General features: G+C 45.7%; 1 protein-coding gene across 1 annotated transcript; it reads left to right on the top strand.

The window, feature by feature from the left end:
* The first annotated feature begins 2,327 nt into the window (after positions 1-2,327).
* Positions 2,328-9,198, top strand: LOC116265520 (ABC transporter B family member 1). The gene is made up of 10 exons (XM_031646183.2): positions 2,328-2,821; positions 2,914-2,968; positions 3,091-3,266; positions 3,431-3,631; positions 3,976-4,235; positions 4,326-4,642; positions 4,747-4,970; positions 5,906-6,279; positions 6,571-7,291; positions 7,448-9,198. The coding sequence occupies exons 1-10, from the start codon at positions 2,363-2,365 to the stop codon at positions 8,723-8,725; spliced, it is 4,065 nt and encodes a 1,354-aa protein (XP_031502043.1). The 5' UTR covers positions 2,328-2,362; the 3' UTR covers positions 8,726-9,198.
* The last annotated feature ends 3,296 nt before the right edge of the window (positions 9,199-12,494 follow it).

Here is a 12,494-nt window from a genome sequence, read left to right as displayed (position 1 = left end):
TTTTTATACAAGTTTTCTATTTTAGTTTGGCACATGTGTTTGTGTCAGGGTGGGCACATGCCCCTCTTTGACATAAGGAACTTTAGGCTGTGTTTGAGATCTGCAGTGATCTGAGATCCTTACAATCTCAAATTCATGGATTTAATGTCGGATCCATGAATTTTTAACATGTATCATATTGTTAAACAAATGATCTCCCAGAACACGTCTTCAGATGCTGCCTCGAATCTTCGAGCTATCAAACGCAACTTTAGTGTAAAGGCTGGTTGGTCTTGAGGGTGGGTGCCCCCATGCACTCTTGGACCCAATACTGACCAAATAATTGCACCTTTTTCTTTCGCTTTCACACCCACTTGCGCCCACCCTGGCTTTAGCCTTTAGCTCTGCAACTGGACCCTAGGCACTCAACCATTCATGTCATGTTACATAGATGGTTCAAACTCAGGCAGGAGAACATATACAGCCAGTGGCATAGCTACATTGTGATTGGCGTGCAACACCAGTTTCGTAAATGTTTTTTATTTTTAAATGAGAATCTTAAATATATATATATATAAGTGTCCCACCAAATTTGAGCATTTTTAAACAAGTACTCCTCCAGCTAATTTTTTCGAGTCTGCTACTCAATAGACACCTACCAACGAGGGCGCATTGAATCTAACTCATCAGCCCCACTACTTTTGATATTTATACAGGGTAAAGATACCCCGGCCAAAGCTCAATCTTCTTTTTCCTTACTCTTGAAATTCTGGACTGTCTCAGGATCTCAGTGTTTAGAGTTCTGATGAACACCTTTGATGTTTATGAGACAAGAAAAAAAGCAAAACTGTCACAAGTAATAAGACGTATGTTTCAAGAAAAAACTGAATAGAGATGGTGAGTGCGTGGTGGCGTGGGTAGTGGCCTCCTTACTTTTTTTCATTTCTCTATTTCTCTATAAAGAAAATTCAAACTTATAAGTATTCTTTAAGAACAGAAGTTGAGTACGGATGTTGTGAGATTACGTATGATAGAGGTACGTTTTTTCTTTAATATATATATATATATATATATATGTTAAAGAAGAAAGAGAGCGTAAATTATTGGAGGAGGGGACAAGAATGAAGAAAGAGAAGGAAAAAGGGGGAAGGGGAAAAGAAAAAGGTAGGTCTGATAATGTGGGGGGCCAATGTCTTTCACAACTGTTAATTCATTTGTCTTCTCATGCTTTGTTGCTTTCCCTTCGACACTGTTTGCTAACACGTTAGAAGGAGAGAGAGAGAGAATGCAAGGGAGGGTCAACTAACTGCAGGTTTAAGGAATGTTTTCTCTTATTACTCTAGAGAGAGAGAGAGAGAGAGAGAGAGTTGGTTAATTTACTTTGCAAGTTGAAGGAGAAACAGTAGATGGTGGAACTACTGCACGCTTCCTGGATTCCCTCCTCTCTCTCATGGACGCCGTGTTCTCCTTGTCTCTGCAACTTCATTTACTGCGATCGGCGACAACTACAAGTCCTCTTCCCCTTCTCGGAAATACGTCCTCTGTAGCAATGGTTAAGGGAATAAATCTGTGGTGATTGGTCCAGTCAAAGGAGTAGGTACCGCGCGGTAATTCCGGGTTTACCGTGAAAGGGGAAGCAAGAAATAAGAATCTCTGTGTTTCTCTCTCTAAAAGGATTCGTAGGTGGGGGGCAAAGAGTAGCTCAGTGCAGATTGTCGTTGGCTGGTGAAGAACTGTACAAGTACAGACTGGTCACTCGATTGGTGAAGGTTTCCAAGGGAGAGAGAAAGAACGGAGGTTAAAAACATTTCAAGGGGAGAGGATGAAGAGATGATTAAATACGAGACGAGGAAGAAGGAAACAAATATTCTCTTGGCCTCAACGCCGGCCCGGATCTAACCATGCTGATGTAAGAAGGAAATTAGTAAAAGGAAAAGGGAAGATCCGCCAGTAAATTATTGAATTGACTTGCAGAGCAAGCCAAACCGGCAGTGCTTTTTTCTCTCTCTAAGTCTGAATTGCTCGTTTTCGGTTTTTATATTACTACCACTGTCATGCTCTCTTAGAAAAACTGCGTTCAAATCGTTCGATTGTGGTCAACATTTCTGCCTCTCTCTGCTGCCGGTTTTCACACGCGCTTACGTGAATCGGTCCATGGTTCTTCCTCCTTTCACTGACTCTGGGGAACACAGCACATGAGTAGGTTTCCCACTTCCTACCATTGTTGCTGTGGTTAAAAAGAAAAAAAGTTTCAGTTTTCTACTGGTCGGTAGTCGCTGTAAAAATCGAATTAATTAACAAAAGAAATCAACAGAGAGAGAGAGAGAGATAGAGAGAGTGTGTGTGTGTGTGGGTGTGTGACAGTGTGGGTCTTTAACTTGAGATGTCCCCAGATTCCCCTGTTCAGATAAAGAAGGAGGAACAGTGGAGATGGTACGAAATGAAAGGGGTGGAAATGGCGAAGGAGAGCAACGACCACCAACAGAGCTGCTTTAAAAGGGACCAAGAAGAGGGTGAAGCAGCAGAAGAGGCAGCACAGGGGGAGAAGAGGAGCAAAGAGGGCATGGAAATGGTGGAGCCCAAGTCAGGCTCCGGCGCCGCCGAGGCAAGCTCGGCGCCGGCAGCCGATGCAAAGAAGTCGCCGACGCCTCCGACTTTGGCGTTCTGCAAGTTGTTCAGGTACGCCGATAGGCTGGACTGGCTGCTGATGGCCATCGGCACTGCGGGAGCCATAGTCCACGGCTGCTCCCTCCCCATCTTCCTGCGCTTCTTCGCCGATCTCGTCAACTCTTTCGGGTCCAACGCGGACGATCCCGAAAGGATGATGCAGCAAGTCGTGAAAGTATGATGACGAGAACTCTTTCGTTTTCTCTCGTTCTCTCTGTGCCTCTTGTTGGTTGTTCATGTTGTTTGTTTCCTTTCTGTTTGTTGCAGTATGCTTTTTACTTTCTCGTTGTTGGAGCTGCAATCTGGGCTTCTTCGTGGGCAGGTGTGAAACACGTTCCATCTCGAAATTGCCTCTTTAATCTCCAGAATCCGTGGTTGTTTGTTTTGTTCCATTCGAATTCCGTTGGTTTCTGAGAGTTTTCTCCTCTTTCCGTTCCGGTATAGAAATTTCTGCTTGGATGTGGACGGGAGAGAGACAATCCACGAGGCTGAGGATCAAATACTTGGAAGCAGCCCTGAATCAAGACATTCAGTATTTCGACACCGATATAAGAACATCTGACATCGTTTACGCCATTAATTGCGAAACCGTTGTCGTCCAGGATGCCATCAGCGAGAAGGTAAACGCGTGAGAAAAGTTGTTCTAGTGCTTGTCTCGGCTCTTTTCTCGCTTTTGGTAGCGCGGTGGAAAAGGCCAAGAGAAGGGAGAAAAGACTGATACTGAATTTTGTTTTTAATCTGGGTCCTCTGTTTTTGTTTTTCCTTTCTCTTTTTGGCTTTGCAGCTGGGCAATTTCATTCACTACATGGGGACCTTCGTCTCAGGCTTCGTCGTGGGATTTACTGCAGTGTGGCAACTAGCATTTGTGACTCTTGCAGTTGTCCCCTTGATCGCCATCATCGGCGCAATTCACACAATGACGCTTGCGAAGCTCTCCTCCAGGAGCCAAGGTGCTCTCTCAGACGCAGGAAATATTGCTGAGCAGGTAGGCGAAATCAATGCCCATTTTTTATATTCCTTTCTTTTCCCTATGTTAAGCTGTTCTGACAATGAAATTCTCTATCTGAGAAAGCCTGGAGAAATTAATACCCAAAAGGGAAAAGGATTTAGAAATTATGCAAGATCTCCAATCCTGCTCTTGGTTAGGGAGGGAGAGAGGGAGAGAGAGAGAGAGCGAGAGCGAGAGAGATATCCTTCTATGCGGTGAATACAGTACTAGACTGTTAGGGACTCCCAACCATCAGATGGAGAGGTTTTTTTCCATCAATGTGGTGTTTCTGTTGCATTTCTTTGAGTCGGAATGTTAATACGGGAGTGATTGCATTTCAGGCATTTGCTCAAATCCGCACAGTTCTATCTTTTGTTGGAGAATCAAAAACTTTGCAGTCCTACTCTTCTGCACTGAGAATAGCTCAAAAGCTTGGGTACAAGAGTGGCTTTGCTAGAGGGCTGGGATTAGGAGCAACATACTTCACTGTCTTCTGCTGCTATGCTCTTCTTCTCTGGTATGGTGGATGGCTTGTTAGGCACCACTACACTAATGGCGGCCTAGCAATTGCGACCATGTTCTCGGTGATGATTGGGGGACTGTAAGTAACTCTTAAGGAATTGACACTCTATTTTTCCTTCTATATATTGGAGTTTCAAATTTACATTCCTTTAATGGTGTCCATTAACAGAGCACTTGGCCAATCAGCTCCCAGCATGACTGCATTTGCCAAGGCAAAGGTTGCTGCTGCAAAAATTTTCGAGACCATAGATCACAAACCTTCCATGGACAAGGACGCTGCTTCCGGCGTCGAATTGGAATCGGTAACAGGCCATGTTGAGCTTAAGAATGTAGATTTCGCCTACCCATCGAGGCCAGACAATCAGATCCTCTGCAATTTCTCACTCAGCATTCCTGCTGGGAAAACCATAGCCATAGTGGGGAGCAGTGGCTCAGGGAAAAGCACCATCGTTGCCCTCATAGAACGGTTTTATGATCCAACCTCAGGTAAGGACCAAGTCAAGTATTAGTTGGCTATAGTTCTTTGCATTCTTAGAGTTTCCTTTTTCTTTTTCCTGGCCTTGATCTTAAACAACATGAAATTTTTATAGGGCAAGTTCTGCTTGATGGGCATGACATAAGGACCCTGAAACTGAGATGGCTGAGGCAACAAATCGGTCTGGTGAGCCAGGAACCAGCACTCTTTGCTACAAGTATCAAAGAAAATTTGCTACTTGGAAGGGCTGATGCAACGGAGGTTGAAATGGAGGAAGCAGCCAGAGTTGCTAATGCACATTCCTTCATAGAAAAGCTTCCTGATGGATATGACACCCAGGTAAAACAAACAATGCCCTCTTATCCAGGACTAACTATTCCATATGTTTTGTCCACAGTTTGTTGGTTCCCTTCTTTTCCTTCTGTCACTTTTCTGTCTTTCCTTCATTCACGGCTTGAAGGGTGCTTCTTTAAAAGAAGAGAAAACGAAAACCAAGAAAATGAAATTACAACTAGCGCTGTAGAACCTGTACAGATGCCCCTGGAGTTTTATTTCTTTATTGTCTTTTCTTTGAGTCTTGGTCTACAAGAGTTTGTCTGCCCTTAATAAGGGCAATCTTGAATGTCACTTGGGATGAACAGAGTTGAGACCCCTGTGGAGGTCCTCTGTTTTCAAAGCTTAAGCTCAGGAGAACAGAAGGGACATGAAGGATTTTACCAACTAAAAATTTGTCAATTCATGAAGATGATGGACGTTTGCTTTTGCTATAAGAAGAAGCCCACCAATAAAGACGTGCCTTTGTTACACTTTAGACTGGTAGGCTTGTCACTTCTGGAGCCAAACTTCTTCTTCTTTAATATATCACTAAATAAAGTGGAGTGGGCACATCATGCAATTATATAATTATATATAGATTTTACTCGGCATACATCAACCAGTAATCATGGGTCTTGTTTCTTTAGAACAGGAAAACATCAACAAAGAAAAACCTCAGGAAATTTTAAAATTTCCAGCTCCCCCTTCAGTACCAGACAAGTTAAAAGGGAATCCTAAAACGATATTTTATTCTATTTTTTTCATGTTATGTTCTCTCTTGTGATGAAAGTTTTCCAGAAAGGTATTCTTTATCATGGCATCACAGTAAGTTATGAACATGTGAGCTCACTAAGTCTGGTCTGGTCTGGTCTGGCATGGCTGGGTCAGGAAAAATGAAAGGTAATTTGTGGCCTGTGGGTTTAACTTTGACTGAGCTCGAGCCCACCACTTGCTTGCAGGTGGGGGAGAGAGGGCTGCAGCTGTCTGGTGGGCAGAAGCAAAGGATTGCCATTGCAAGGGCGATGCTGAAGAACCCGGCAATCTTGCTGCTGGACGAGGCGACGAGTGCGCTGGACTCGGAGTCGGAGAAGCTGGTGCAGGAGGCTCTGGACAGGTTCATGATCGGCCGGACGACGCTGGTGATCGCTCACCGGATGTCGACGATCCGGAAGGCGGACATGGTGGCGGTGCTGCAGCAGGGAAGCGTGCTGGAGCTGGGCACCCACGATGAGCTCATCTCCAAGGGCGAGAATGGCATGTACGCCAAGCTCATCCGCATGCAAGAGCTCGCCCACGAGACTGCCCTCATGAATGCACGCAAGAGCAGCGCCAGGTAACGCCATTCTTCTTCTTTTAGTCACCAAACTTTGAATCTTTTCATGCATCCACCATTGGAACTTAGATGGCCAGTTGCTTCGTGTTAGACTGAATCATGTTGATCACATCTACATGATTAAATTAATGTCACTAGAACAAGTTAAGACAAATTCACAAGATTAATCCAAAGAAGTATCTTTGTTTTATGAGTTTTATGCTGATTGTGGATTAAGGACATTCAAGTTTGGTATGGAAACTAAATCAATAGAGTTTTTGGTTTGTTGGTTTGGTTTGGGAAATGGAGCAGGCCGTCCAGCGCAAGGAACTCGGTGAGTTCTCCGATCATCGGCCGGAACTCTTCGTACGGCCGGTCGCCGTACTCGAGGAGGCTGTCGGACTTCTCCAACTCCGACTTCAGTCTGTCGATCGACGCGTACTCGAGCTACAATTACAACAGGACGGAGAGGATCGCGTTCAAGGACCAGGCGAGCTCCTTCTGGAGGCTGGTCAAGATGAACGCGCCCGAGTGGCGGTTCGCGCTGCTGGGCTCGGTGGGCTCCATCGTCTGCGGCTGCCTGAGCGCCCTCTTCGCCTACGTGCTGAGCGCCGTGATGAGCGTCTACTACAGCCGAGACGGCTCCTACATGAAGCGGGAGATCGGCAAGTACTGCTTCCTGCTCATCGGCCTCTCCTCCTCCGCTCTGCTCTTCAACACCATCCAGCACATGTTCTGGGACATCGTCGGCGAGAACCTCACCAAGCGGGTCAGGGAGAAGATGCTGGAGGCCGTCCTCCGCAACGAGGTCGCCTGGTTCGACGAGGAGGAGAACAGCAGCGCCCGCGTCGCCGCCCGCCTGACCATGGACGCCAACAACGTCCGCTCCGCCATCGGCGACCGCATATCCGTCATCATGCAGAACTCCGCCCTGATGATCTTCGCCTGCACCGCCGGCTTCATCCTCGAGTGGAGGCTGGCATTGGTCCTTGTCGCCGTCTTCCCTATCGTCGTTGCTGCCACTGTGCTTCAGGTGAGAATCGCCAATGCGACTTACGTAAAAATCTAATGTAAGATGTTTGAATCTGAGCATCTTTTCTGAAGGTTTGAAGATTTGGCAGAAACTAATTAAGTTATTGGCTCGTGATGATGATGTTCTTTCTGATTTCTATCTGAATGCAACGAGCAGAAAATGTTCATGAATGGCTTCTCGGGAGATTTGGAGGCTGCCCACGCGGCGTCGACCCAGATAGCCGGAGAGGCGGTGACCAACGTGAGGACCGTGGCGGCGTTCAACTCGGAGTCGAAGATCGTTAGCCTCTTCGGCTCGAACCTGAAGGTCCCCCTGCGCAGGTGCTTCTGGAAGGGTCAGATTGCTGGCAGCGGCTTCGGCGTCGCCCAGTTCCTGCTCTATGGCTCCTACTCGCTGGGCCTGTGGTACGCCTCGTGGCTCGTAAAGCACCACATCTCCGACTTCTCCAAGACCATCCGCGTCTTCATGGTGCTGATGGTCTCCGCCAACGGCGCCGCCGAGACTCTCACCCTCGCGCCGGACTTCATCAAGGGCGGCAGAGCGATGCGCTCCGTTTTCTCCCTCATCGACCGCAAGACCGAGATTGAACCCGACGAGGCCGACGGTCTGAAGCCCGACCGCCTTCGCGGCGAGGTCGAGCTCAAGCACGTGGACTTCTCCTACCCGACCCGCCCTGACATCCCCGTCTTCAGGGACCTCACCCTCCGCGCCCGCGCCGGCAAGTGCCTCGCTCTCGTCGGGCCCAGCGGCTGCGGCAAGAGCTCCGTCCTCGCCCTCGTGGTGCGCTTCTACGACCCTAGCTCCGGTCGCGTTCTCATCGACGGCAAGGACCTGCGCAAGTACAACCTCAATGCCCTCCGCCAGCACATAGCGGTGGTGCAGCAGGAGCCCAGCCTCTTCGCCACCACCATCTACGACAACATCGCCTACGGCCGCGACGGCGCCACGGAGGCGGAGATTGTGGCGGCCGCCGCGGCGGCCAACGCCGACAAGTTCATCTCCGGGCTGCCGGACGGCTACAAGACGCAGGTTGGGGAGCGAGGGGTGCAGCTGTCGGGCGGGCAGAGGCAGCGGATCGCGATCGCGAGGGCGTTAGTGAGGAACCCGGCGCTGCTGCTGCTGGACGAGGCGACCAGCGCGCTGGACGCCGAATCCGAGAGGTGCGTGCAGGAGGCCATTGAGCGGACGTCAGCGGCGCGGACCACCATCGTGGTGGCCCACCGGCTGTCGACGGTGCGGAACGCCCAGACCATCGCGGTGATCGAGGAAGGAAAAGTAACGGAGCAGGGGTCCCACTCCCACCTGCTGCACCACCACCCGGACGGCTGCTACGCGAGGATGATACAGCTGCAGCGATTCAACCACCAGGGTCAGCTGCACCTCCCTGCCTCCACCGCGGGCGCCGCCTCCTCCGCCTCCGGTCCCTCCGCATAATGCAGCGGCAAATGGGCGTGGTCCAACGATTCGTCCGAGACAAGGGGGAGAGTGGAAAAGAGGTTTACTTTCTTGGTGTTGGTGGAGAGATCGAGCTCACACGTGAAACGAAAGTAGACGCAGGGCTCTGGGATTCATCAACATGATGTCAACCCATGTGAAGAGAAAGGGCCGGCAAGAAAGGGTTTTAGTTCAACATGAACAGGTCGACTGCTACTGATACTCTGCCTACTACTGCTAGTCTGCTACTGCCGCCATGATTCCTCAAGCCTGAAACCTGGTTCCTTCTTTTTTTCTTTTTTGGGTTTTGTCCCCATTTGCCTTCTTGTTCAGGAATTTGTGTCTATAGAGATTTGTGTTGTTCCAGTTATCTGTACAAGTGGTAAACAGGCAAGGCTGTAAGTATGTAGTGTTTCACTGTTTGAGGTTCATATCCTATAAATGAGAAGAATTCCTTGATTTGGGGCTTCAAATTTGGTGAGAATCTTACTCTTTCTTCGTTTCATTAATGACAAAGTAACCCATTTTCTCTGCATTGTCCAGTCAAATTTCACCGGCTAAAAATTTCAAGCCAGAATGGCACTCTGCTTTCTCTTTTAACTGGTCACCTATCGACTCCTTTCTCGACCATTGCGCCAATCTTCTCATGATGAAAAACATCATACTGTTTCATACAATATAATGTGATTTTGTTAAGTCATAAGTGCTTAAATGTAGGTTTATAAATAGCATCCGTAATAACACAAGATTCTTCTTATCAAAAGCTCTCTTAGGGTTAACTCTACCCGGGATCGAACTCGGCGCAGCCTTTTGCATATAACACCGAGCTGGACTGATACGAGCCTCACCCAGCTCGAACCTGGTGAGATTGATGTGAAATTCATGGTGTGATACTGTTTGTCCTTAGAACACCGTCACTCTCAGTGCTCTCATGCTTATGTCAGCTGATCATGTTTGTATTAATACATTGCCAACAGAGTTGCTTTCATTATCAGAACCTTTCTTCTTCCCCTCTCTTTGGCGGTCTCGAAGCAAGGATTGTGTAGAAAATGATAGCAGAGCTTTCATGGAATTGAGCACCACCAGTCTGGTGGATCACCTTATCTCCAAGGCCTGAGGTTATTTAAGATCTTAGGATCTCAAAGATCTACAATCGCAAATTTTAGGTTCATGATTTCTAACAACGATATGAAATCATATGTTTGACAGAAGTAAGGATTAATGCATCAAAGACTTGTGAAATACATGGATCTCAGCTCAAGTCAGACTCCCTTCCCTCTGACTTGATATCCTTTGAATATAATGCATACTATTGACCTCAAATATATAGTCCCAGATCCACAGTTTGTGAGAACCATGGATTTAAGATAGGCTTGCTTTCTTATTAGATTACTGTATGTAAGATCCGGGATTATTAAATACCTCTTAAGATATTTGGTTGATGTGACATACATGTGCATGTGGTCAAATATTCATAGTAAAATTCATAATTCATCATACTGAGGATCTTAGGTCAGACTTAAAATCCACAACTGGAATCCTTGTTTTACCATTTTCCATTGAGCAAAAATGCTTGGAAGGGGATGGTCTGATCTTAAATCCACAATTCTTATATTGAGAATTTTAAATCGGAGCAATCAAATGCCGCAAAAAGTGAGAGTGGAGGAGAGTGACCCTGCAGACGGATCCTGGCCCAGCCCTTGGGTCAACCCATGCACTTAAATGGAGCTGTCAATTTTCCAAATTAACCACATATATGCAAACACGCACGAACACAGTGCATGCAATAAATTTGGGAAAAAGAAGTCAACTTTTGCTGCTGAGACACAATCTTGAGGATATATTGCGCTGTCCCCACTAACATCAAACATGCATTGGACCGGATATATTTGATTGCCAATTGGATTCTAACTTTTTATATACACACAAGTGAATTAATGATGACTAGTCATCCAACCATCTAACCAATGTTGTCATCTAAAGCAGATATCTCGTTGAGAGAAAAACAAAAAGAAAATACCAAAATTAATATTAGATGATAAAAATACCAATCATTTTTTTTACTTTATTTTTCTCTTAATTGTCCATCATATTAGATCAAATGGTGCAGATTAGATAGTTGGGTAATCTAAAAAACTAAAGTCACCATTCAATTTTATACATACATAATACACATATATATTGAATGTTTACGTAGAGTGACCCAACCATCTAATCAAGTTAATTGATATTTGATACAGATGGATGGTTGAAAGAAAAATAAAAAGAAAAAGGTGCAAACAAATATTATATGATGAAAATGTCCATCACATTTTTTTTTCTTGTTTTAATGGCTATGTATCTCTAAACGCAAGAGTCACCATTCAATTTTTCTATACCCATCCCAATCTTCTAAAACGTAGAAAAAAGAAAGTGATTTTCCTTTCAACCAAGCAAATCTCTAACCCGTAGTGGATGACGACACCTATGGTTTATAAAATCATCTCTTATCATGTCCAAGTATATCTCGAAATAAATGAAGAACCTTACATCCTCCTACATTTTATTGTCTTAGGGATAAGACTTGTTGATGATGGCAAAAATGACCGCAGGAGCGGCCATGACGACGGCGACAGTGGCGGAGACCACGGCGGCAGCGGTGGGTAACAAAGGCGAATAAGCTCATGTCAGCATGTTCTCTACATCTAGAGATGGCTTTGGGCCATGGCGCACATGGTTGGGAACGTGAACGGATGGTGAAAGAAAGTGATCAGCAGTGGACTCCATGTTGGGATTCAGCCGCCATTGTCAAAGGCCAGTGGCAGCCAACATGCTCCCCCACCGTGGCATTGATCGGCATAATGATAATTGGATAGTGGGGGCTCTCCAACACGAGGGAGTTAATACCATTATCAGATTTGAGTCGGATCCAGCATTTTTTGCAGGAGCACGGAGACCCACCGCTCGCCGCCGAAGCCCTCTCGCAACTCCCTTGTTATCCTTAGAGTATAAGGTATGCTTTCAATGCTTCGATCTGCTGCCTCCTCCATGTTTCAGAATCTAACCCTTTACCAAACTCAACTTAGTTATCACATTTTATATGAAGGATTTCGGATTGGATTACAAAACTGCATATGAAATTTGAATCCAATTGGTAACCAAATCCAGATTTTGTTAATAAATTGGATCTGAAAGGAATTAAAATCGGTGGTACCATTCATTGAAGTAAACGATATTCCGTGTCTATGTACTATGGAAAAGGTGGGTAGTGAGCCATTCATTCATAAGTACCAACGTTGAACAACTCCACCGCGCCTTCTCGTTGGATCAACATCAAAGCGTTGCTTCGTGCTCCTCCTGTCGGATATGCATGTGCACCGAGGGGCCCTTCCCTCGTGCACACTTCATTTCCCTTTCCATGATTCATCATGAGTGCAATGAATATATATATATATTGAAATTAGTTGGATACATTTGTGGTCTTACCTGCTCATGATTTGTAGTGATGGAATGTAGCTTTTAACATGGTTTTTAGGGCACATAATAAAAAACAAATATTGGATGATTGTTTTTTATTATGTGCCCTAAAAACCATGTTAAAAGCTACATTCCATCACTACAAATCATGAGCAGGTAAGACCACAAATGTATCCAACTAATTTCAATATATATATATATATATATATATATAAAAGCATCATAAACCCTTGTTAGACCTTAAACCTTTTTTAGTGCACAGTGCATCTATTATATGGTGATTTTAGTAATGTTAATCAATGTTTTGTCATCT

This window comes from Nymphaea colorata, chromosome 12 (assembly GCF_008831285.2).
Source record: "Nymphaea colorata isolate Beijing-Zhang1983 chromosome 12, ASM883128v2, whole genome shotgun sequence".
NCBI lineage: Eukaryota > Viridiplantae > Streptophyta > Magnoliopsida > Nymphaeales > Nymphaeaceae > Nymphaea > Nymphaea colorata.
This window is presented reverse-complemented; position numbering and strand designations above follow the sequence as displayed.